This window comes from Caretta caretta, chromosome 3 (assembly GCF_965140235.1).
Source record: "Caretta caretta isolate rCarCar2 chromosome 3, rCarCar1.hap1, whole genome shotgun sequence".
Lineage (NCBI taxonomy): Eukaryota > Metazoa > Chordata > Testudines > Cheloniidae > Caretta > Caretta caretta.
This window is the reverse complement of record NC_134208.1, coordinates 77994487-78021481: the sequence shown is the minus strand read 5'-3', so window position 1 is coordinate 78021481 and position 26995 is coordinate 77994487. Positions and strand designations below refer to the sequence as shown.

The window sequence follows — 26995 nt, the reverse complement described above, 5'->3', positions numbered from 1 at the left end:
TCGCGGATGACATTTAAAACAGAGCTGTTATGTTGACCACTGTGGTCACTGAAGATCTCATGTCAATCTTTTCAAAATTAGGCAGATTAACTCTGGTATCTTGTCCCTGTTCCAGATCTAAGTATCTGGTGCAAGGGAATTTCTTCCTATCCTATTCTTAGCTTGTTATTTTCTACATCTTCCATCGTATAATCAAGATCCCAAGTGCATTCACCTGTGATGTTGGCAACCAAAACCTCTGAGTGCTTTCTGCCATGCCAGCATTTATTTTTGCTTATAGTGGAGCCTATTCATCATTCGTTTCTTGCATTATCTAATAGCATGCACTGTCTCTGGCATTTGACTTTTAAATTCTCTTTTTATATAGCATCTTTCATCCCAAAGGATCCCCAAATACATCACAGACTATACACAAGGATAACATTACATCTACTTCGCCTGCTTTCATAAGTAAAAGCATAGTAGTAAAAGCATAGTAGTTTCCTGACCCATTGGCACCGGGTATCATAGGCTGGAGGAGGCTGAGCCTCCCCAAACAGCCCCACCCATGCTCCAGCCCCAGGCGTGCCTGTGAGTTCCTGCTCTTTCTGGCCCAGGCTGGGGTTGGACATCCTGCCGCCAGGACCTGGGGAGGCCAGTGCTGGTGCCCGCCTGGCACGCCGCTCAGGGATGCTACAGCATCGCCGCCCACCCCGCACTCTGGGGCTGGGGAATGCTGCAGCGACACCACCCACCTGGTTGGGGTTGAGGGCACTGTGGCCGCGCCAACTGCCCTGTGTTGGGAATGGGGTCAGGGAGGGAGGCTGTGGATGGGGGCTCTGGCCTGAGGCAGAGGGGCCAGTGGCTGCAGTGGGGCTCTGCTACTCTGGGCTCCTGCAGGGGAGGGGGCAGAAGACGAGAAAGAATGGGGCCTCAGCGGGGAGGAGAAGGGCCTCGAATGGGAGGGGAGGGGCCTGCGGCAGAAGGGGAGGGGGCTAGACTCCCGCAACTGCCAGTTCACTCGCTGCCCATGCCCTGACCCATGTTTCTGCATTCACTGGTATTTTCTTCTACATACTTTGCTGAATAAAGGTGATGTTTGAACCTGTGCCAAGAACAGTCTCACACAGCATAACTTCTATTTTATAATCCTTTTGATATTTCACCCCTCATATTGTATTTACCATTTCTTATTATGCAAGCTGGGGCTACGTCTAAAGTTGAAACTGTTCAGAACAAGTGTCTCAAAACTGGCTTACTTGATTTCAGCACTTCGGGACAGATCCATGAAGTGATTTAGATCAGTGCTTCTCAAGCTATCTGATGAGGGGGACCGGATTTTTTTTTTTCCAATGTTCGCGCAGACCGGCAGCCAATGGCTCGCGGACCAGCACCGGTCCACGGACCACCACTTTGAGTAGCACTGATTTAGATGCCTAAAACACAGGTTTAGGTGCCTATATCCCAGTTTTAGGCACTACTGTGATCCACAAAAACCCTACTCTGCTGCCACCTAACCTGTAGGCACCTAAATTCATTAGGCACCTACATTTTCTGTGTAAAAGTTAAGTTCCCAAGTGACTATGTTTCTGCCTCTGAGCACATGCACCTCACTCTAGGTGCACAGACAACTAAGCCCCAGTGCAAACCAGAGGAAGATAGGTGGAGAAGCACCTATCTGGCCTGGGGGCCCAATTGGGACGCATGCACAGAGGCCACCTAACTCTATATGAAGTGACCAGAGAATGAAGGGCCTTCTCTTATTTAGGCCAGTGGGTAGATACCCACTTGGGATGTGAGGGACCACAGTTTAATTCACCTCTCTACCTAATAAGGTGAAAGGATATCCCAGTTCTTGCGTGTGTGTATATATAGACTATAGAGTGAGTCTCACGCTTTCTCTAGCCTGAGTATTTAATTAAGAGGAATATCTTCAACAAAAGAGACCCACATTGGAATATCCCATAGTCCAGTGGCTAAAGCACACCTGAGCTGTAGGAGAACCCCTGTTCAAATTCCTTCTCATCAAGCAAAAGGGGGAATTGTTCTGGGGTCTATTACTTGCCCTGTGAGTAGCCTAACCACGAGGCTAGCATGTTGGCTTACCTAGAACCCATTCTTAGACATCTGACTCTCTCCATTCATTGCACCTAACCCAGGATTTGTGGATCCCACTGATTCTCCAGGCACCTAAAATTGCAAAATGTAAGTCCCTTTGTGGGTCCATGCCTTAGGACCCTAAGTCCTATTTTGTCTATGCGCAAGATCCAGATTTTAAAAGGCATTTCTTCTGCTCAGCATTGCAATGCCTAAGTCTCATTTTCAAAAGTGGCTTAAACACTTAGGAGACTACTGGCCTGATTTGCAAATGTATTTGGGCACCTAACTCCTATTGATTTCAGTAGTAATGCAGTGCCCAGCAGCTTTTGAAAATCCCACTCGATGCTTAAGTGCCTAAATTGCTTTTGAAAATGAGATGTAGGTACTTTCGACAATTTTACCCTCTAGCTCACTCACATCTACCTGTAGTCACTATAGTGCTAGGAAGAATAAGGAGCAATAAAACCTTCTTTTTATTACTAAAGTGATCAGATACTATTCTGAATACAAACAAGGAACAGCTCAGTGGATTAAGGTGGTACCACTTGTGCCATTTTTAGAGTAGAATCACACTTTAAAAGAAATGGAAGCTTGGTTACTGTGAGTTTTCTGCCTTAATCCAATTTTAGTCATCTTTCCCTGGCTGTGAAATACTCTCTGATTTCAGATACTCTTCTTACCTGTTGTGGTAGTGACACCAAATTAATTTTCAAATATCTCAAAAGGTGACAGGCATCTAATTTTCAAGGAATGCAGATTTTTTGGAGGTGAAGGGAGGAGTTCAACTAACTCTTGCAGGAACATCATAATTTGCCTTAAATGCAACTGTCATTAATGATGGATGCTTATTTATTCCACTTTGAATTTTCTGTCCATCTTATATCATGGAATATTTTCTCTTTTGGAGGGTTTGTTGGACAGGCATTTTTTAATTTCAAAGTTTATGCCAGAGCTACTAAATGATAAAGGTTTATTTACTTTTCTCTTCAGTTTCTAGTTCACAGCAAGTATGTATATGATATTGATATTGAGCTAAGACATCTTAGAGCTCTTCTGAGACATCTGGAAATGCATGTAGTAATCTGTCACTGTCTTCAGACAGTTCTGGTAGAGAATCCACATGTTCACTAGCACAATACAGGAACTGCACTTCTAGTGAATTTCGTTTGATGCTCAACTCCAACAGAATTAGTTAATGCAGTGACTAGGCTTAACAGCTTTTTCTATTTTTCTAACAAATTACTTAGGAAAAAAAGTTCAGCTTCCTTTAGACTGGCACCAAGACTGTTGTTGACGGGTTTAATTTGGCTTCTTTCAAAAGCTTCTCAGGATGGATTTTTCTTCAAAACTGAATGGTCTCTAATGCATCGCCTAAACAACTAAATTGTGTAGGCACATTCCTCAGTTCTTATGCTTGAAAACTATTGCACTGATTCTGCAAATGCTTAAAACGTGTGATTACCTAAATTGAATGGTCACAGTGGTCCCGTATGGCCTTGAACCTATGAATCATGTCTATAAAGTTACTTGAGAGTAAGAAGTTGTAGAGTTTTGGCCTAACCCAGTAAGGATATAATGAGACTCCTCTACTTTGTCAGGACCTACCTTCATTTCTCAGTAAAGAATTGTGGGCTTGATTCTCCAGTGAACAAAGTGCAGTGGAGGGAGAAGCGGAGTTCTGGGAGTCAGTTGCAATTCCCTGATTCTGAGCTGCCCAGCGCCAGGACAAGTTAAAGTGGCAGAGGCTTTATGCCTATGGAAGGCGTAGGCCTCAATAGTGATATCTGTCTGCTTTGGATTCACCTTGTGCCACACATGTAAAGTAAAATTGGCAGACTTGAGAATTTGATCTTGTATATTGTAGCTCAGTCTCAAATCTGTCTCCTAGCTCTTCCCCCACACTGTTGATCCTCAAGATTTGAACGATTTTTTTTTAAGTGGGCTTTGGCCCTTGATTCATCTCTCCTCTAATCCTGGTGTGTTTTTGACAAGCTCCATCTCCCAAACATTTCTTAATAGTTTTTATGTGCGTTTGTGTGCTTCTTATTAACAGGACAACTATCATTAGCTTTTCTTTCTGTCAGCATTTGATTTAGAACTGTTCTCCTTTCTTTGTCATTTGCATTTATTCCCTCACTTGATTTCTGCTGACTTTCATATGACCCTGAATGGTTCTTTATTTCCACCAAGCCTGTGAAAATACTGATGAAGTCCTCACCATGCTGTAGCAGAACAGTTTCTGCTACCTTCACACCTTTTTTGTTATCCCATTTTCACACCAGTTGTCATGAAACAGATATATAGCCCATGAGTCCTTTCATGAAGACTAAAAGGTTTAGCCTGGGGCAGTTCTTCCTTGTCTTCCAACTTATATTTTAAAGACTACTCAGACAAAGGGGAGTTCCTTTTTTCCTGTATAAAGGTTGCAGGATCACGCACAAATAGGTTCCTGCACATGCACATAGGTATGAGCATATATGACTATTGCCAACTAGTGCCTATCCTCAGGTAATAGAGACGCTATATCAGGGGTGGGTAAACTTTTTGGCCCGAGGGCCACATCTAGGTATGGAGGGGGTGAAGGCTCCCTCTGGGGGTGTGGGCTCTGGAGTGGAACCAGAAATGAGGAGTTCAGGGTGCTGGAGTGGGGGTGCAGGCTCCAGCTGGGTGATGCGGGCTCTGGGGTGCAGGAGGGTGCTTCGGGCTGGGACTGAGGGGTTCAGAGGGCAGGACAGGGATCAGGGCTGAGGCAGGTGCGCAGGCTCCAGGGGGTCCTTACCTCAAGCAGTTCCTGGAATTAGCGGCATGTCCCCCCTCTGGCTCCTACACAAAAGGCATGAGCAGGCAGCTCTGCAAGCTGTCCTGTCCGCAGGCGCTGCCCCTGCACTCCCATTGGCTGTGGTTGCCAGCCAATGGGAGCTGCGGGGGCGGCGCTTGGGGCAGGGGCAGCATGTGGAGCCCCTGGCTGCCCCTCCACATAAACCCCGCAGGGGGGCGGGGGGACATGCTGCTGCTTCCAGGAGCTGCATGGAGCCACAGCACGTGCAAAGCGGGGCAAGCTCCCGACCCTGCTTCTCAGCTGGAGCGCCGGAGCGGGGCAAGACCCAGACCCTGCTACGCGGCAGGGGTTCAAGCACTGGATTAAAACATCTGAAGGGCCAGATGCCGCCCCCGGGCTGTAGTTTACCCATCCCTGTCCTATGTTGCTCTGTCGTGGTTCCCTGCAGGTAACATTTAAAATAAAAAGCCCAACTAAAGCAAACACAAACAGTTAACGGAGTGTCTCCTTTATCTCAAGTGGTAGATACCTGTAGTTTTTGAAATAAATAGATCCAGCATTCTATTCATGTTTATAAGTGTACATTTTGTTGTTTAGGTCTATGGTATTTTTACACCAGGCTGAGTAGATGGTCAGAACTGGCAATATCTATGATTCAGATGGTCAACGTAGCTTTAAATTCTTTGTTGTTATAGCTGGTTCTTGCTGGCTATAGTAAAGCAATGAAGCATATACAGAATGAAGGAGACTCAGTGAAGTGATCTACAGTACTTAGCATGAAAACACAGTATATTTTTACCTTAACCTCCAATAAAAACATTTAACTAACAGTAAGGGTCTGCCTGAAGGTCACAAAATCCTAGACATTCATAACTAAGCATCAGATCTCCAGCATCTAGACACAAGAGGTCACAACTGGATGATGCTGGAGATGATATCCTGTTGTGACTAGATAATGTTGGTTTGATCCTTAAATGAGATTTTCCTTGCTTTGGTAGGTTTAAGACAGACCTTTTAATGTCTTTTTAATGCAGTTCTGTTGAATTATTTTTTATTATTATCCATAGCACAGACCTGATACTAAATTTGAATGGGCAGACTGAAGTTTACTGCCATGAATGATAGACATTGCCAGGATCTGAAAACAAACTTTATTAAGGAGTACTATTTTACATTTTTGTAGTGCTTTTTAACCTCAAGGATCCCAAAGTAATATATAAACTATATGTATATCATTGAATATCATTGAAATCCAGCCACATGCATCTCCCAGAGTTCCCCAGCACACAGGGGTAGCACGTACAGTGCTGCATCCCTTTGTGAAGTGCAGTATACTCTCCTGTACACCAGTCCTGGCTCCTTCCATTCAGGAAATGCAATAATGCCTGTCCCTTACATGGACAAGGGTTAGAAAGACTGTATATGGCCCTAATTATCAGTACTATGTACAATTATGTTCAAACTTTCAAAAGGCAGTTATGGAAAAATCTGACCAGTCGGAAAGATTCCTCCTAACTCCCAAAGGTTGTCCTAGGCTGAATAGCAATCATTTATATCAACTCCAAAGCTCTCCATGTTTTAATTTTTAAAAGAACAACTCTGGATAGAAATAGAAATATTAAATCAATTTTGAATCCTGGTAAACCCCTGGTCTCAATGATATCTTGTGCCAATGAGTTCCACACTCTAGTGTGCATTGTGTATTAAAGCATTTCCTTTTTATCCGTTTTAAATTTGCCAGTCTTCAGTTTCACTGAATGTTCCCCATTTACCTTCTCTATACCATTCACTATTGTGTACTTTTATCATGTCTCCTCTTATTAATTTTCGTTCTGAGATAAAGCGTTCCCTAGCTTTATAATCTCTCTTCATAAAAGATTTGTTTTATTATCACTAATCATTGTCAACCTTTTTATAAGTGATCATCATCATCATCAAGCTCTAAAAGCTGATCTATATTCTGTTATACCAGCAATGCTCTCAGATCATCATCAAATTGATTCCAGAATTTTTTGAAAACTTTGACCAGAGTGGGGTGACAAGTGGCCATTTTCAGGCACATTTAAGGATCTCAGTGGAAAATCAGGCACCAAAAAGTGTCTCAAATTATGTACCATATAACTGAGGTGTCCAAAATCAGGTCACTTTTTTAAATAGTTACTATTTTTTATTTGTACCAAAGAGAGGTTCCCCACATAATCTATCAGCCAAATTCTAATCTCAGTTACACCAGTGTAAATCAAGCATAATTTTATTGAAGTAGCTGGAATTACTTTGCTTATGTGGTGATATAAACGAAGAACAGAATTTGGCTGTACATGTCAGCTTAATTCAACTTGTAATATACAGTAATTTTTCAGGTGCCAATTTCAGGAGATGTGATACAAAGTATTTGAAGTTTAGTTTGATTTATTTGAGTGACAGTAACAAGGTGACAGTAACTGACTAGCTTTTGTATTAAACAGGAATGCTTACATTTTTATGTACTTCTTGACAGAAAGACAAATAAAAAGTGTTTAAGGGTCCTCCTTGGCATGCCACCAAAAGTGATATGTGTGGAGGGGAAAGGTTTTTTTCAGGCATCACAGAGAAAGGGGGACTTTTGTGAAGATACTAGGTTATGAAAACTCTAAACAACGTAGAACAGATAAAAATGAGAGAAGTAATAATGCTACAAATTAGCTTCCCTAAGGTGCTGAGTCCTGATATTGGTCCTCGTTAAGTGCTGTAACGTGCAGCAAAAAGAATGAATTATTTATATAACACTTAACTTATTCTATGAATTTCTTAAAGACTCCAGGAGAAGAATATGATTATCTTTCTATTGCTGAGATGAGCAGAATGTATCTGATAGCCAGTTGAATATGTGTGTTGCCCTTAAGAAATGCAAAGCCTAAATGTAACAGATATAAAAATATTACTTTTAAAGAACAAATAATCTTGCTGATTTTAGGTAAATAGATGCTTATATTCTAAAAAAAACATTTCTTAACATTCTCACATATAGTTTTTGCTTTTCTCCTTGAGTTACAGACAATGTGGAATTCTGGAGCTGTAAAATTTTATGTAGAGATTTCCTGCCCTGTAGAATAAAGGTCATTGAACAACACAGAGTTCTTGCTTAAAAGACACTCTCTTGCTCCAGACAATGTGGAATCTTAAGGCTCCATGACTATATTAGTCACTTTTATTTTACATACTACAGGAAGCGTCTGATTGCATATGAGTTATTGTCAGTAAAACCAGTGGCATTTACTACTACTGAGAGACCAATTCTAAAGCAGCAGGCATAACCTTTTTAGTTAATGTAATAAAGATTCGATCACTAAGAACCAAACCATTACCAACCGTTCTCTGAAGCTTTCCCACCCAATATTTTAAGGTCTCGCTGCATGACTTTAATGTTCTTTTTTATGGTATATTAGTTAACAATACCAATGGCTGGAAATTAAAGCCAGACAAATTCAAATTAGAAATCAGGTACTTTTTTTTTTAAAAAAAGGGAGGAGGATTAACCAATGGGATAAACTACCAAGGGAAGTGATGGATTCCCCATCCCCCAAAATCTTTAGATCCAGACTGGATGCCTTTTTGGAAGAGATGCTTTAGTCAAACAGAAGCTATTGGGCTCAATACAGGGGTAACTATATGAAATTTTATGGCTTGTGTTATACAGGTCACGCTAGATGATCTAATGGTCCCTCTGGCCTTAAAAAAAAAAATCTATAAAACTATTAATAAATTGTCATTTATTACAACAGAAACACTTAATTTTTTTTGGCTAAGTATCTGTTTTGGTTAATGCTCACTGAATGCCATTTACTTTTGTTTCACAAACTTTAGTGCACAAATGAACTACATACTGCTTAGACAGCTTTACAGAAAGCATGAAAGCACAATCCAATCTTTTTCATTTTTGTTTCTTCATATATAAATAGGACCCACATTCAGATCTCATGATATTACAAACAAAAAGCCACATCCCTTTAGCCTCACAAATATATAAAATTTAATTCTACCAGTATAAGGTCTCACACTACTTTAAAATTCCATCTGATCCAAAGGGAAACCCCTGATCTGTGCTGGTGTGAGACCAGAATCAGGTCCGTAGTCATCTTCTTTGGCTGTATGGACTAACAAAGATAACTGGCAGAGTTAATTAGCAAATTTTGATCTCAACTACACTGGCATAAATCCCATGACGCCTAAGGGTTCCCAAATCTGCACAAATATTTTGTTAAATCAGTAAGACAGAGATAAGATGAGAAAGAGACTAATTAAAAGGGATCAAAATTCATGTCCATACCTCCTACAATCTTCAGTGAAATAGTCCCTGTTGTAATACTGTTTCCTGAAAGGAAAGAATGTACCTTAAAGATAGCTGGCAAAGGAAAATGACCAGAGGAAATTGCCAGACTGATGACAGAGGAAATTGACCACATTTGGGGGTATTATTATTTGAAGTGGGAGCTGGGGGAAAGCCCACACATGCCAAAGAACAATCAGGTTGGACAAAGACATCTTTCTGCTTGGGTCGTTGAGAATAGCAAAGTTTCAATCTCTGTATCCAGTAAAAGGTAGGGCAGAAAATACAGTTGAACTGGAGGGACAGACGGATATCACACAGACCTTAATTCTGGAACAGGAATAGGGTATCACAATATGGAATTCAATTTAAAAAATGCCAAAAATAAAAAGTACAGTTAAACTAGGATACAGCAAACCTTTTTTTCCAGGAGCTATAGACTTTTTGCACAAGGCCCAGTCTAACTCTTTTTTCACTCAGGCAAAACACTCAGTGAAATTAATGTGAGTTATGCCTTTGCAAAAAAAATGCACAAATCACAAACCAAACTGTTGATTAATTAGATCAGTAATAATAAGTTTGTATAATTCTTTCAAGATAAAAAGTGCTACATATTATTACATTACAGATGTTGGAAATTCTGAACACAGACACAGAGTTGCAAAGGGAAGCACATAGAAGTACACGCATACTGTTAAACATGTCTAATTATGTATATAAGTAACTGATGAGTAGTTACAAATGAAGTGCTTCTGTGCACACATGACCATTTATATGCCTAACTGGTCATGGAGCGGAGGGAGGCGCACACATATTATGTACATGCAAGCCAGATATTTGTGTTCAAAACTTTGGCCATGCAACTGTATAAATTTGGTTGTACATGCCTACCTTTAAAATTTGGATGTGTGTGCGCGTGCACGCATGTGTGTATACTATACATGTATTAAAAAGATATAAATGTACAGGAACAAATTCAGTAAACACAGCTGCTGAGTGGATGCTAAGTCCATGGAAGTCTGTGGACCAAATTCAGCAGTAGTCAGTGTTATAAATCACGTATCAGGAATAAATTGGTCATAAAACAGTTATAGTGGGGGTAGTGGCAAAGAAGCATAAACTTACACTGACTTAGCATTTAGTGACTGTGTAAAACATGCACAAAGGAGGCAGAAGGAGTATGCAGCAAGATAAACAACTGACAGGAGAATATAAAATAGAGCAACATACTCCCTGCTCCAAACACATACAGAGTCCGATCCTCAGCTGGTGTAAACAAGCATAGCTCCATTGACTTCAAGGGAACTACATCAATCAGTTTACACTTATGCCTACACACTATCCCTAACATTTCTAGGCAAAGTTGACACCTTGAGTGAACAGATGCAATTTTCATCGACTTTGGTCTCACGGTATAATGTGGTTTCTCACAATCATGAAGTGCCATAGCAGTGAATTTACACTCATTTTAAAACTCTCTTATAATTTGCAGGTCTGATTCCGATTTCATTTACTCTGATGTAAATCAGGAGTAACCCCACAAAACTAAATGCAGTTACACTTGTGTAAAAACAGTGAAAGTAAAATCAAAATCAGAGCCTACCTGTAATTTACACTGCAAATTAAGTTACTGCCAAATTTGGTACATAAAATGTAATTGTGAATAATGGCTAAATTAAAAGGTGCATGCAACTGATAGTTACACCTATGGCTATGGCATGAAAAATAAGACACACTAAAGTGACCCCAGCAGCACTGCGCTATCTCACACAGCTAAAGAAAATGTATTTCTATAATAAATCTAGACAAGGTGCTTGTTGCTGATGGATGATGCAAAGTTAATTATGAATATAAATCAGTACTGTATCCCCCACCAATTAAAATAACCAGTTTTTTAGTTATTCCAATCTGAATAGTTCAGGTAGAAGTTAGACTTATCTTAACAAGACGGTTGATTACTTGCACAAAAAAAAAAAAAAAAAAAAAAAAAAAAAAAAGATGAAGGCCTTAATAAATATGAACACAGTGGGCTGTGGACCTCACACATTTCTTGTTAAAATAATGTGGATACTTGATTATTTTTATTATGTTATGTTCTATAGCCATACCATAATTGTGTTACTTTAAACTAGTGGTATAAATATAGACATATATCAGTTATAAACTATAGCAGAACCATAAAAGCCCAGATGGATGGCAACTTCAATTATAAGTATATCCTTAATAAATTTACTTGATTTTTTCCCTATTAGAGTGTATATACACATGAATGAATATTTTAACAACAGTATTTTGAATTCACCAGCAGTCAGTTTATTATAAAGACAGCTTTAAAGAAAGCATTGTTTTTGTATAAACACAGGATAATATTTTCTTTGAAAATCAAGATTACATGCTGTCCAAACATCATTTTCTCAGTATGAACTTAATCATTGACTTCAGTTGGAGCTTTGCCATAGAGTTAGGCCCCAGTTCATCAAGGCACTTAAATATATGCTTAAGACTATTCTTATTCAGCACTTATGTATGTGTTTAGCTTTAACCACATACATCCCATTGAAATCAGTGAGATTTAATTATGCATTTAAAGTTAGGCATATACTTAAGTGCTTTGCTGATTAGAGACAGCTTGCTGAATTGGGGCCTTAACCAAAACAGGACTGCATTTTATAGGCTGAGTTTGACAGCCCTTACTCAGCTGCATAGTCCTACTGACTTCAGGGGGACTCTTTCTCTGGGCTTCAGAATCAGGTCCTCACCCAGTAATCTCAATTAGTCCAGTAAATGGCAGGTTCTAATTTGCATGTCACATTCAAACATGTTATGTTGAAAGTAATAAACATTTATTATATCACTGGGGAGTAGGGAAGAACAAGTTTATAAATCCAGGGTCTGATCCTGCAATCACTTACTACCAGGTGTAGTGCTTACTGCCATTAGTAGTCCTATTGGGATTTTTGCTACCTGAAGGTCTCAGCTCCAATTTTTTCAAGCCTTTAATTTAAAGACAAGGCTGTTGAATGTTTAAAAAAAAAAATCTTTTTCTTTAAAATATTTTCCCCCCCTTAGGGAGCTTGAGGTAAGTAGGTGTAACAAAAACAAATAGCTTTAAATAGTCTGATAAAAAAAAATATGTCACATTCTCTCATTCCGATTTCACTTTCTCCATATATCTGAGGTCATAAACTGATTAGTTTTCCAGTCATCCATGGAGTTTCCCCATCAAAGTTAGGAAGTCCAAGACCTTGCAAAAAAGAAGTAAAAAATATTTTTATTTTTTTTTGTAAACAAAGGATAGGGAAAAAAGACAATCCCATTTTTCTTTCCTTTGCAGTTCATCTTTAAGATTATTTTGTGACCATGTAAGACATACTCCTGCTTACTACTATAATCTGTGTAAAAGTATAAATCAGTCATCTGATCCTGTTAATCTTTATTCATATACGTTGAAGTCAGTTGCATTATTTGTGTAATAAATGATTGCAGAATGGGCCTAATAAATTGTTTCCATAACAGCAAAAAGGTGGGGGAGGGGGAACATGGCATATTTAATATTTATATTATATAATAAATGACAAACACATATATTGACAAATTTATATTATATAATAAATGACAAACATATATTTGGAAAATGTGTTATGCCCCCGATGTAAAGTGCATGTGTCCCTAAGTTGTTTTAGTAACCATAATAAGTAATAAAATCTTCCTTTAAGCAGGGGTTTTCATCCCAAAAAAATTAAAAACAAGTATGTAGGATTTGCTTCACCTACCTTTTAAATGCAATCACCGCTGTGGTGAAATGTAACAAGTTTAACAGAGTTCGGGAATGAACACGAAGAATATCAAATGTAGCAAACTGGAGGCGAATTGTCATGGGCAGAATGTGGATAACCAAACTAGACAGCTGCTGCTTATAAAAATTTGCAATGTTGTTGACCCAATAAATGAAATGAGCTTCTGTTGTGTGGATGCTGACATGGTGTTTTCTACAAAGATCACAGTATAGTTACATGCTGAACTACCCCTCAACTTACTACAGACATCCAGTTATGGGTCTGACATTATGCAGTGGGAAATGCAGCTACTGTGTATTCATTTAAACAAAACTAACCGGGAAGAAAAAGCTCTGCACCTTTTGAAGAATCTGGAAATTTCTCTCCTAAGCCTATGAGATTCTCTTAGAACGGTCAGAATGGATTCCCAAAAATTACTATAGAAGAGTGAAGGCTCACCCAAGAAGAATTCTTAGGTAATACTTGGATGCAAAACTACCTTGCTATTTACTTGCAGATTTTGATCCAAGTGTGACTTTTGGATGAGATGTAAAAGTGCCTTTTGGCAACTTTAAGATCCATGAAACACATTGCATGGCAGGCCTGATGTCTTTGTCACGTTCAAATACGTGTATTCCAATTCCCGACTAAATAAAATCTCCCCATTAATTCAAGAGAATAAGATAGTCTTCATTTACTGCCCTGAACTGCTTTAGCGTTATTGTATGCTGTTAATATATCAACTCAGTCAACGCAGGCTGCACTCCAGTGACATACAAAGTGATCACTACATACAATGTAATTTTTAAATACGATTGCAAAATGCTTGAATCTTTTGAAATTAAAATTTGTTTTACAAACATAACACTATTATTAAAATTATTACTACACATCATATCACAAAGGATCTAAAACAACAAAATAGTCAAAAAAATAATAAAGTACAAAATAATGGGAATTTGCAAGCACTTTAACATCAGGCTGACCTCCGATTCCTCAAGTTTCAGTTCAAATGTGACCTAATGTTATGTTGTGCATTGTTTAATCTAGTCTTCTAACATGCATTACAGCACACGTATAATAAGAATATTCAGCCAACATTAATTTGCCTTGCAGATTGGAGACTATGAAAATAAGGTACTTACTAACTGAACATATATTAAATAGTTTCAGTAGAAGATATTAAGGGAAGGAAAGATTAAAACTATGAAAAACAAGGTATGTAAATCTAAATATGAGACATAAGACTTGCAGTTGTTTGCACTGACTGCAAAACATGTTAGTTTCTGATGGGAGTGGGTTTTCTCCTTGTTAAAAGGAAAATCCTTAGTATTCACGTTTAGAAAAGACAAGTAAATCTTTCTCTGGTTTCTTATCTCCAGTAACAGAAACCATTTCACTCATCAAGCACATTTACATTGAAAGCATTACTTGAACTTTCCATGACTTCCAAAGATCAGTAACAGTCAATAAAAAAGTAAGTTATACTTCTGATCACTTGATTCATAGCACAGTTGTGTGCAAATTCTTGTACAAGTGTGCTTGGTTCTAAATAGTGGGGTAAAGGGATCCAGGAATATTTCAAAAGCTCAACATTGAAGACAGCTTACTTCACCTACATTCAATCTTGATAATGTAATAATGAGTCCTTTAAAAGGATAATTTTAATTCCCCTATCTACAGCAATAAAGACTGTGTACAGCTAATCTTGTTTGCCCTTTCAATTAAACTTGTTCAGGACATTCTATTTAGTCAGCACCCTGAATGGGTCATTAAAATTCTTGTTCTGTAAGAGTTGTGTGCAGTGCACTGTTGTTTTTAAATTCCATTAAATCCAAATGGTCTTTATCGCCCTGTGACCACTGTGACTTCAGCCAGCCAGTTTAATTACCTTACAAAATTGTCAGCAGAAGCAGCAAAGACAAACAGGAAGGGCTGTGACGTTATCAAATTGAAATCTTCCTCTGTGCTGTTTAATCTGGACCAGTCAATAACAATGCTTCTCACCTCCTTCCTTTCTTCCTGGGGCTCTTAACCTTACTCTTCCTCCAAAGATTGCTGCTGCTGCTGCTGTGTTTCAGACACATTTTGAATACCTCGCTCTGAGGACTTTAATACACATTGAAGGCTCCTTGCCCTTGGCAAGTAAAATTTTCACTAGCTCCCAATAAGCAAAGAAATACAGCAGTCCTGAATCTTTAAGGGCTGCTGAACCCGACAGCTCTTTTCCAGATTTCACCGTTTCCCTGATCTGAAGGCAGATACCCCCTCTCTTCTCCCTCCCCCTCACCCCCCACATGTGCACATGCATAGATTAAGTACATGTAGAAAGATGGGTAAATAGACTAGATCCTTCCACTTAAACTCAGTCTGACTTTACCTTCCCAGTTTGGGGATTGCAATGGCAATGTACAGTCATGTCGGTGGAAGAGGAACCAAATGGAAAGAAACTCCACACTTGAGATGCCTAACACAGAGTACAAAGTAATAAAACACTATTGCCCACGAGGTATAAATGTATGTCTGGGGAGCCTGCAAACTATATGATCTCAGTGTCCGGAAAGCCAGCTTTCCCAGTATGCTACGTAGAGTCTTTGCTAGTTTTAATGATGGTCTGGCAAAATGGTCAGTAATACATAACTGGCCATCCGTGATGGCATGAGGAGTGAATTCCAGCTGCTGGCCATGTAGTGTCTTACTTATTCAGGCACATGCTAAAAGTTTCTATGAAAAGACTCATTTGGCTCAGTGGGAATGAACACAACAGAGCAACAACAGCGATGAAGCCCAAATGCCAAATCTTCATTGAAGAAGCCCCTGCTGTGCAGTCATTCCTGTCACTGGGAGCCATTAGAAAAGAGACCAAAAATAAGGTGAGTTTTCTTTTTTATTTTTAAGACAATAAAACCACTTTCAGTTGTTTTCTGAACATATTTTCTCCAATTTGATGAAGGGCAAACAGGCATATGTAATACTTGAAGGAGCTGATAAGGGAACGGATCAATATTTCCTATGCTTTCTTTGAGATGGTCTCAGTTTAGTTGCTTTTCAGAGTTCAACCTGAAGTTCTTGCAGTTCTGACAGTTCCACCGCATTCCCCTAGAGAGTTGGACCTTCCTTTGCTATTGCACCCTCAGGGGAAAGAATCTGTGCAAGTAAGTTTAGAAGAGTAACTAACTCACAATATTCAGCTACATCCCCCCATAGGCTTGAAATCTTTTTTTATTGGAGACATCCACAACATCTGAGCAACAAAAGGTCACTTTCTATAGGGAGTTGTAGTCCTGATTCTCAGCCTTCCTTTCTTTTGTGTATGTTGAAGTGGCATTTTGTGATTTCATTTCCTTGTAGGATTGTTTTTACAGTGACATTGAAAATAAAGAGAAGAGAGGGAGTGACATAAGGTCAAGGGACCACTCACGGTTCAGAGCTTTGTGTCTTCAATATACATTCATGGACAACACTTGTAATTAGAGGAAACGTAAATTAATCCCTAGTGACCAAATTCTGTTCTCCTGATTCCAGCCAGTTGTCACGCTGATGATGTCCATGCACTACCAGGACAAAGAGAAAACGGGATCTGTCTGGCCTCAGATTCCTGCTGTTAAATATTGCAAGGGCCTAGCATGAATTAGAAATCCTGAAAGGTGCAATTTAAATAAGATGAGGCATTTTAAAATGCTCAAAACATCTAAAATAGGTTACTTGAAGTAGCCAAATGTTTTTAAATGCTCTATGGTCCCATACCACACTGGAGAGTGATGAATTGTCACTGTTGTTATAAACTGTATGTAGTTGTCATGATTAACCTCTTAGTACTAACAGTACTTACTGGGCGCTGCTTTTACACCAGGATTCCTGCTACCTCCCAGTGCCTTTGTCCAGTTTTGTTTTGTTAGAACCAGAGGACTCCAGTTCTTAAACACTGCTTGCTTCTGATCAGCTTGTGGTGCTTTGAAGAGGAGACTGGGGAGGTGATTATGCACTAGGAAAATATCGTGGACATTTAAAAAAAAAATATCCAAGAATCAGTAGTAGGTGCATCTAAACTCAGCATTAGCCAAAGTTGCTTACCTTGGTCCTGAAATGCTTTGGTCTGGAGCTCTCACTGGATTTGTGCTGGAAATGGCCCACCTGTTGATCACTTTAGATAAGCTATTACCAGCAGGACAGTGGGGTGGGAGGAGGTATTGTTTCATATTCTCTGTGTGTATATAAAGTCTGCTGCAGTTTCCACGGTATAACATCTGATGAAGTGAGCTGTAGCTCACGAAAGCTCATGCTCAAATAAATTGGTTAGTCTCTAAGGTGCCACAAGTACTCCTTTTCTTTTTGCGAATACAGACTAACACGGCTGTTCCTCTGAAACCTGTCACTAACACAGTAACCCCACTTTTGCGTGTCATTAGGCTGCTGTGGGCAAACAAAAATATAGTGATGGAAAGACCATCATGAGTGGCGGTGAAGGTGGACTGATTTATGGAGTGGCTTAATGATGTCTACAGAGATGTATTTGTTTCAGGTTATAGGGCCTGCTTTTCTTATAAGTCAACAGTAAATTTAAAAACCACGGACCGACTTACCTATGCATTTCTGCTTTTGTATAACTCCAAGAGCAAAAGTATGGATTTCTGCCAGAGTCTGACTTAACACAGCAGAGACAACAGTGATGCAAATGATAAGACACCATCCTGACCTTTCCTTTTATTCTAAATTTAGACCCTCGTGTTATAATCACAATACTATTTTCAGTGCCTTGCCTTAATTCTCTTTCAAATTCATGACTATCATGGGTGCATGCCTCGTGCCTATTGCTTTCTGGGCTTGTGTATAGGAAAGTATTCAGGAACTGCAACGAGAGATTTGGCTGTATGCCATTTATAAGGGATCGCTTTATTGCGGTGCCAAAATATTAGCTGGTCCTGCTCCAGCAGCAGGAGTCAGAAATCCACGCAGACATTTTTCCTGCAACTGGACTGGATGGGTGAAGGGTAGGTTGACTTAAGGCTACTGGAGAGTTAGTTATCAGCCATTCCTGGGTTCGATCCAAAGCGCGTGGATAAAAATAAGTCTGCCTATGACAAATAACCCGGGCATTCGGCTTTCCTGTGCTGTTGCTGAAAAGTAGCTTGAAGAGAGAGAGAGGCTGTCAGGACACGCCGGCTAGTCCCAACAGTGGCACCGCCGTGGGAAGGACAACGCGAATCTATCGTGGGTTCATTTGCACAGGAAGAATGAGGGGGCTGGAGCTCTGGCAAGCTACGAGATCTCCCCTGTTGCCATAGCGCTGCTAGCGAAGAAGGAAACGCGGGGGCTGGCAGGCTGCCTTTTAAAGGCAATCTTCTGCGCTCCCGCCTAGACCCATGGAAAACTCCGATGGGCAACAAGAGACAACCCATCAGTTCAGTAGCAAGGGCATTTCGGAGTGGCATGTAGCACGGTGGGAACGGGGGCCGGGGGAGAGGGGGGCGCGACAGGATTACCACTTACAATAATTCAAGATTTTCATTACACAGTTGTTATTTCCAGCTTCCCCCAGACAAATGATCTGACCCTCCTGGGAACGCACAGCCCTTCTCTTACACATTGGGCATAAGGGCAGTTTTACTCCTGGACGAAATTAAAAGCTAAACTCGATCACAACGACAGACATGCAACAGGCCACGCTGACAAGCAAAAAGAAGCCCTTTCCCTCACTCCCAGGACTCCACATGAGAAAAAAAAATAACTTTGCCGCCCCGCCCCCAACCCGCAGAAACCGAGAGAAAAGGTGACTTTTTAAGCACAGAAAGGCACCAAATGCTTCCAAAGTGTCTTTCTAGTTTGTTGCAGCAAACCAGTGTGAACACCAGCCATCGGAGTCTAACCCCAAAACCGAGATGTATGTCCGGGAGACAGATTGGGAAAGGAAGTTAGTCTAGGAAAAACACACTATATGCTGTCAAGAGCAGCCCTTTGGAAAAGGCACCCTATAAAACCCCGCTGTGACCTTAAGATTGTTATTTTTCTAACATAAAAACACAGGTTGATCAATGATATTCTAATAAGTGTTCCAGCCTCACAATTCAACAAGGATGCGGCTACTGACGAGGACAGCTTCAATTACCCCTCAAATCAGCGTTTGCGATGGTGGGGATGGAAGGGTGCTTGTTTTCATAGCTACCTCTGCAAGTAATTCAAACGCACAGATACCAACGCTCAGCAACAATTGTGAACCTGTTTCGGGTACAGACGGATAACTGGGCAGCGCCAGGCGACATTCAGCCCTTGCATGATTGCACTGCAATGCCAACGGAGCCGATTCAATGCAAAATAAACCCCGTGGTGATATATGGACCTGTTTAGCCGTGTCCAAAGAAACAAGCATTCCTGAAGATGGTTGCTAAGAGCAACGTGCCTTAAGCACCACCTTTAGACCAGATGAAGGCAAAAGAAAGTACACTAGGAATTCAGCACACGAGATCAATAGCAACCAGTCGCCTTCTTAATCATTACCAGCCTTCCATTCAACACGAAAATGATTTTTTTAAAAAGAACTGCAAGACATTCTACCTTTCCCAAGCAAACGAGAGCTATTTATGGCTCCTGCAGTTGCTACAGTGTAAAAATGAAGCTACAGAAAAGAAAAAGCAGTATTTTCTTTTGCATACATAACAAGCTGGCACACAGGATGGGCTTGTTTGGCACGGCAACTTTTCCAACGTGTGTACAATCTGAGAGAGTAAGTCACACACAAACGCTAAGCTAGTACCACTTAGGCTGGCGATTGTTGAATGGATCAGTGCTCTTCGCAATTCTCACCACCTTAACTCTTACTTAACAGAACTTTTCACGCCCAGGTCTGCCCCAATGGCAAGAAACAACATGAGCTTCGAGCTGTTGTTGAACATTCCTCTTGCTTCTGCTCCCCTGAAGCAACCCTATATGTGGGAGGCTTTCTATCAGAAATGTCACTCCCGGTTTCTAATACTAGTTTCCACGAGACGCTGAGTATTTCTTTGATCTGGGACACCGCTACGCTTGCTTTCACTGATCTGCCTGTGACATCTCCCAGTCTCTTTGTCTTACAGGGGAAATAATGACCAAGTCATTTTCCCTGATGAGAGGAGCTTTTCTGAAATGTGTCATAGCCCTGCATCAATGCCTCTTTGGCATCCCACTAATTGTTGATAAAGAATCTGTTCTACTACAGCGGAACCCCCACTAAAGTAAACTAAAAGAACAACAGAACGGAAGGTCTCTTCCAGTGTCACATTAATATTGAATCTGCCCTGACGCTCCAACTCAGAGAGGGCCATGGAAAAGCTGGAGGTCGAAACTCACCAACTAGTTGTCAGATTGTTAACTAATCAACAGCTATTTTAGCCGCGTTTCCTACTGCTATGGAAACAAAAAAGGCACAGCACGAGGAAACCACACAAGCTCTGATCACCCCGCAGAGCTTCCGGGAAGCACGTTTGACAGTCATTTTTTTCCTATGATTATTTATTACTATAATCGGCGACACAAAAACCAAACATTAATTTAGCCATGCGGACACAAAATAAAGAGGGTCTTCGGTAACTGACTCAAAAAGCATCCCCCGGAGCCTCGTATCTCTCCCTGCTCCCCACCTATTGACATAATCATGCATATAACTATTCAGCTTGAAATACACAATGTAAAGTGCAGGGGAAATCTTACCAAATCTTAACACATGTGTAGTTCCTTGCGAATATCCAATCCACAAAAAGCAAAGAAGGAGTCTAATGGTGCATCTGAAGACTGGATTAGTTAGAATCGGGGAAATAATCTTCATGGTGTTTCTATGCACACACGCGCTGCCTTACTTCCCCCTTCTAAGCGTCAGGTTCCCCGGTAGGGTAAGAATGAGGATACGTAGACTCTTAGCCCTCAGACACGATCACGGCATGGTCACAGAGAGAGGAGAGAGTCTACGCTTCCCAAACCCATTAGCAATCCCTGCATGTTCTTCATTCACTGCGCCAAGGAGCAACCTTCAACTGCAAGGAATGGTGGGACATCCATGTTAGTCAAGGGAGAATCCTCGCGAAATCCAAACACACACAATGTCCAGCCGGGTAAACCTGGGAAGCAAGAAAGGAGGGAAATCAATAAGTAATCCAGCTCGAGAAATCGCTGAGCTATCGCCACATAGCGAGAGTCAACGAGCTCCAGGCGTTTTAGTAGCGAAGCTTTTGCTGTGCTCCCATTCTACTGCACTGCTGCACAGCTTCTGACGTGAAGCCAAGATTAAGTGAGAAAATTTGAGATAGCTCTTCGCTTCTTACGGCTGCCTGCCAGACAGCCTTCCCAATTTCTGCCATGCAACCGACCTGATCGCCTCGCTTTGTTGAAAAATCAGCTCCGTTTTACTGACGTGCGTACAATTATTATTTTTGTTTATTTTCAACAATAGCTATTTTCCTGCAAAGGGGCAGCTATGGTGTACGTGCGCGCGCGGTTCTATAAAAATCAGTTCATGAATTTTAACAGCTGACTAGCTGGGTGGAAATCACTTAGCCTCAGAGTTCTGCAAGAGGAGGTATTACAAGGGGTGACCGTATGTCATGAAGGGTATCCGGCTAAGGCTTAGGCTAAAAAGGTCCCAATAGTTTAATTCACTTTCTAATACTTATGCACATTTAATGCTATTAATGTAAACGCCATGACTTGTATGCTGCCTGTCTTTTGGCAACTTGTAGGGGACTCTGATCATTGAACATCCAAGCTTTAGCAAAGTACAGAACAATTTTGCAGTGTTAAAAAAATAAATACATCTAATTCTGAATTGAAAGTCCTACATATTCATTTCGCTCAGTTTGCTTAAAACGACAATGCTATTTGTAAGAGAGAATGTGTAGATTTACAGGTTTCATATGCTACAGTCCAAAATGCCTATCTTTGGTACTAAACTCTCTTTCACTGTGATTTTATTAAGGTTCTACTGTTTATACTTGCATAGCGAGACCTATGGTTAAAATAGGAGTGTAGTCTAAATACACATAATATTCCACTATCCTCAGTAAGTATAACAGTGCTTGCTAGTTTGCTTCTGGGACATTTAATTTGCATCTTAAAACAGCTCTGGACTTTTTTTTTTCCTCATTGTATTCCATATAAAGGTGCACTCATTTTCAGCAACATTCAGATTTTCCTTGGAAAAACAATTAAGATACTTTGAATTGTGTATTCGCTCCTATGTGCATTCATTAAAAACACACTGGTCGAGAATGGACAGCGATTTAAAAAAAAATCTGAAAGTGAAGCTTTCACTGAAGCTATTTTAGGTTTTTATTATAGATATTAAGAGACCATTCCTAGTATCCCACAAGGAAAATGAAGGCAGATTAAACTGTAGTCTGCCTGGGCTCTGCCCTCTCTTTAGTGCTGAAGAAAATCTCAATGAGAGAGATTTTTATCACAGATGAAGACAGCATAGATTTGGCTTTACAGAACGTCAGACTGAAGAAACACATTCTTGGACCTATCAGGAGTGTAACAACACAGACATGAGTTATGGTTAATTCTTAATAATTCTATGCATACTTTAGACATGCAGAATAAGTGATACTAAAATGAAATTACCTATGTTCTAGAAACCATGTGTTCCTAAAAGTGTTAACAATTCACAATAACTTTCTACCCTGATTTTATCTGCCCATATCATCTTCTTATATTGTAAAAATACTGATAAAATATTCTGCGAGGGGATTATTAAACATTACTGATTTCTTGTCTTTAAAATGGAGGCATAACTGCAGTGTCAAAAATAAGTATCATGAATGGCTAGTTCTGCAGTCTAGCAGGGAATTCAGTCAAATGATTTGACTATTGGAGTACTCTAAAAAGAACACCTAGTGCTAAAAGCAAGGATATCTAGCGACTCCTTCAGTTCCCATTTAGAATAACTCTCAGGAAAATGTACAGTTTGAGGTATTCTTTCATGTATTTGCTGTTTCATTTACTCTGATCTATCTGTTATATCTTATCTTGGTCCAAGGAGGAATAAAACTGACCTGGGTGGTAACTGAGCATTCTTAATTTTGCTACAGTGATGAATTAGCGGAGGTTAGGTATCTTCAAATGCTCATTGTGTTGCGAATTATCAGAATGTAGCACTATTTATAGAATGAACTTTAAAAAAGCATGGGAAATTATAAGATTCATTGTCTTATTTTGTAAATGCAGCGCATTAATCAAGAAATGAAAACAAACAATTTTAACCATCTGTTATCCAAACTTATTTTCTAAACTACCTGGACAAATAGGCAGCTACCTGATATAAAAAAATCCTAACAAAATTCCCAACTTGCCAAGGATCTTATACAATCACTGAAACTTCAAAACCATCCATTATAAATGGCTTTTAAAATTAGATATTCAGTATTCTACATTCCAAAACCTGTGCACACGCATGACACTCAAATTAACTTTTCACTCTCAATAACCGTCCAACACTAACCTGACAGCACTCACCACCATGGACAGTGACTGGACCTGTCCTGCTGAAATATGGTGTCGATAGGAGGGCTGCATTCCCTTTTCAGCACCACGGAGAGCACCACTCCTTAAGCCTTACTGCTGTTGAGCTATATTACCTAAGCCGTGTGTGATTTTAGGTGTCAAAATACATTTTCCCCCTCCAATAGTTTCCCAATACAGAAAGGGAATTAATGTATTTTATCTACACTTTTAAAGATACACTCTATTCTTTACTATGTTGGCTGGACTGTGTTTTTATTGGTATTTCACAGGGTTGCCTTGAATATCTCCTATGTCCTACCATACATTTCTCTAGTATCTTATGAAAATATCTTTTTCTCAAGGAAGATTGTGGTTAACTCAGAATTCTTACATGGCGTCCTTACTTTCTGGTAAGGAATGTCTTGCAAGCCACCGAATATTTAAAACTCAGTAAAAAAAACAAAAAACATTTGCCTACATTTGGTGGCTAAAACCCATTTATAAAATATATAATTAGCCAAAGCCTCAAACTCCACCACCTCCAGATTCCCATCTGTTAAGAGGATTTCAGTTTCATTTCCCCATTATTAAACACCTTTTAAAAAACTCTCTCTCTTCTAAACTATTTTTAGTATGGAAACTGAAAAGCGCCATAGCACCCCTCATTGCATTTTCGTTCCCAGTACTGTACACATCTAAAGGATTAACACGGCTAATTATACAGTATTTTACTGAGGGAGCTGGTCTTTTCAATGCTTGTCAACCCCGCTATTCAATCCTTTTCTGATATAGGGCTAGCTGAAGCTGGTGTCCACTGGGATCCTATCCTCCACATACCAATAATCCGCCACAATAGGGTTGAAATATTCAGTTTCTTGTTATAAGTCTTGTTTTGTTCTTCAACTTCACCATACGGAGCCTGGTAGCTACATGTTTTTAGTATCCAGGGCCAGCGCACAGGGAAGCAGATATGAAAATACATGTTTCAGCTACAAAAAAAAAAAAAACTTAAGTAGACATTGCATAAGTTAATTAAAAACTATGCTGGGTATTAAAAGCCTACTAAGTGTGTGTGTGTGTGTGTGTGTGTGTGTGCGCCCTGTGTATACAATGATCTTATGTAAATAATGTGTCCTTAGGAAAAGGGGGATTCGTTTAAATTGTGTATTTAAAGAATTACCTTAAGCGATTACATTTAAATGATTAACCTTTTACCTGATTACCAAGGTCTTTCTTCTTCAGAGCATATATTTATGTCCTTTTCTTATACTAAAAGTTAATCTAGTTCCATTTAGCTGCCACCTGCTGGGATATACATTTTTACCACAACAATTTAAGACAATTCTTTCCATTATCAGCTACATAACTAAGAACTGACTACAGAGCTTGTATATCATGGGCCTTACGTCGCTTAACTTCCTGATCGCTTCCCTCACAAGGATAACAGAGAGAAATGTAGAATCGGCATGTGACATATGGTCCCTGACACTTTGTTCCTTGGACATTTTTCGGTGAATCGTTGCTAACGCCTCAGACTTGTCGGCCACCAGAGTCGTCCTGCTGTTGCAATCTGGTGAGAGGAAAGCAGTAGCCTCCTACAACACCTGACCAACCCCACCAGATCGGTACACAGAAGTATTGCAGATTTGCTGACAAATCAGTAACCCGGTCCACCCCTTTAAACGTTTGCCAAAGTACTAAAATTAATGTTGATGTTATCAGTTAAAGAAAACACAACGCGGCCCACTTGCACTCCACTCCCACAAGCTATAAAAACGGTAGGTCCCCCTTGTCTGTTATTAGCTTAGTCCAGATTTATAACCAAGTTTCTGCTGCGCCGATGATTAATGACATTTTAAGATGGTAATTAATTTTTTAGCTGCTGGAGAGACTTGCAACCTAATTAACGAACTGAGGATGTAATAGATTTACTTGTTCAGGCACTTTTGGACTTCACAGCAATGCACTCTTAGCATATTTTTAAGCAGCAAAAGCAAACATGCATGGCTTTCCCCATACATCAGCTCCCCCCCCACACACACACACACACCCCAGTATCTGGGAAAGGTGGGGGAAAGATTTTTTTTTATTCCACCAACAAGTTTTTAAGAAAAAATGAAGGGAGCGTTTTCATTTGAACGCATTCCTTCATTTTCACTGCACACGCTGTATTAGCAGTCACGACTACATGGAACAGAAAGGAAGGTTTCCCCTTGAATACAGAGAGCCACAGACACTAGCCAGGTTAACAATGGATGGCTTCTCAAAGAATGTGGAATTTCATCTTTGATCAATAACGACAGGACTGGCTATCATAGAGTAGACGGCTGGTTGTATAATGTAGTAAATGACTGGACGGAGGAAGGGAGGAGGGAAGGGGGCGGGGGGGGAGACATCAGATGAAGTACAGACTATTGTCCACCAAGTTAGAGCACGTCTCATCCTTTCTCCTCAGGTGGCTAATCTTCTAAGGAAGGCGACTTGATGCATTTTTAAGACAAAATCGTGACCCGGAGAAGGAAGTAAGCAGGGTCCCAAGGGGAGATTACACCCCTCAAGCTTTTGAAGCTAACTCGGATTCTGCCCTGGCACATCGTGGCGATATAGCGCCGGAGAGCCAAAGCAACAGATATCTCCGGGATACTTTGGGGGAAGCTGGTGTTGCTTTTGTTGCTCTAACCTGGGGGACTGGGTTTGCCAGCTGGATGACTGATATCTAGACAGTCCGTAGGAATCTGGTAGGCAGCGGTGCTCAGCTCAGACAGCTGCAAGCCGGTCTGGATTTGTTCAAAGAAACCCCGACAATGCCACTTACAACAAACCACGCCCGGGGCAATCACCAGCCCGGCAGCTCCCGGGTGCCAGCTCTCCCGCCCGCCCCCTTCTTGCCCCCTTCCAAAGAGGGCAGGACAAATAACCACGCACGGCTCTCAAAGAGGCAGCGAGCCCCTCGAGCGGCCGGGGTCCTGCCCCGGAGGGCAGTTCTTACCTTGCGCGGCGGACAGGTGCTCGGCGGGGCTGGCCGCGTGCGCGGGGCAGGCAGAGCCCGGGACGGCTGCTGCCCTCAAAGTAGCGCAGCAGTTGGCGGGGGCTGTGGGGGCGAGGTGCGGCCGGCGCGCGGAGCGCGAGTGAAAGCAGCAGCAGCAGCAGCGGCGGCGGCAGCTGCAGCCCGGCAAAGAGACACGCCTCCTGCCCGGAGCTCTGCACAGCGCCCTTTAAAGGCACAGAGCTCCTTTTCCCGCTCCACCACCGCCGGGCCCCCAAAGCGCCCCACACACCGCTCACACCCCCAGCCCAGCCTGCCTCAAGCACAAGCCAGGCGGGTGGCTGCTTGTGACCCTGCTCTTTCGGCCCAGTCCCTCCCCCGCAGGCGTGGGCAAGCTCTGCTGCAGACACCTCCTGGCACAGAGCTCGGCTCTCGCAGCTGGGGCCAAAGGCGGCCGCGAGCCGGACGCCACATTTTGGCTTGGGGGCACCGCAGAACCATAAAGCCGACCCCGAGGGAGTCTATGACACACGTCAGGTTTGGAACCTCCCGCTGCCAATTGTATTGTAACCCTGAGTATTATTTTTTTTTAAAGGGAGGGA

The 26995-nt window shown here is 41.0% G+C and overlaps 1 protein-coding gene across 3 annotated transcripts in view; it reads right to left on the bottom strand.

Annotated features, from left to right (window-relative positions):
• The window catches only part of GRIK2 (glutamate ionotropic receptor kainate type subunit 2), a 611732-nt gene extending 585185 nt beyond the window's left edge, over positions 1–26547 (bottom strand). For 2 of the 3 annotated variants that reach the window (XM_048844922.2, XM_075126599.1), the window contains exons 1-2: positions 26397–26547; positions 20624–21027 (exon numbers count right to left, since the gene is read on the bottom strand). In XM_048844922.2, coding sequence (XP_048700879.1) covers positions 20624–20738 — 115 coding nt within the window. In that variant the 5' untranslated portion in view covers positions 20739–21027; positions 26397–26547. The remainder of the gene's footprint in view (positions 1–20623; positions 21028–26396) is intronic. The other variant, XM_048844923.2, reaches the window with a different exon arrangement.
• Positions 26548–26995: the final 448 nt, after the last annotated feature.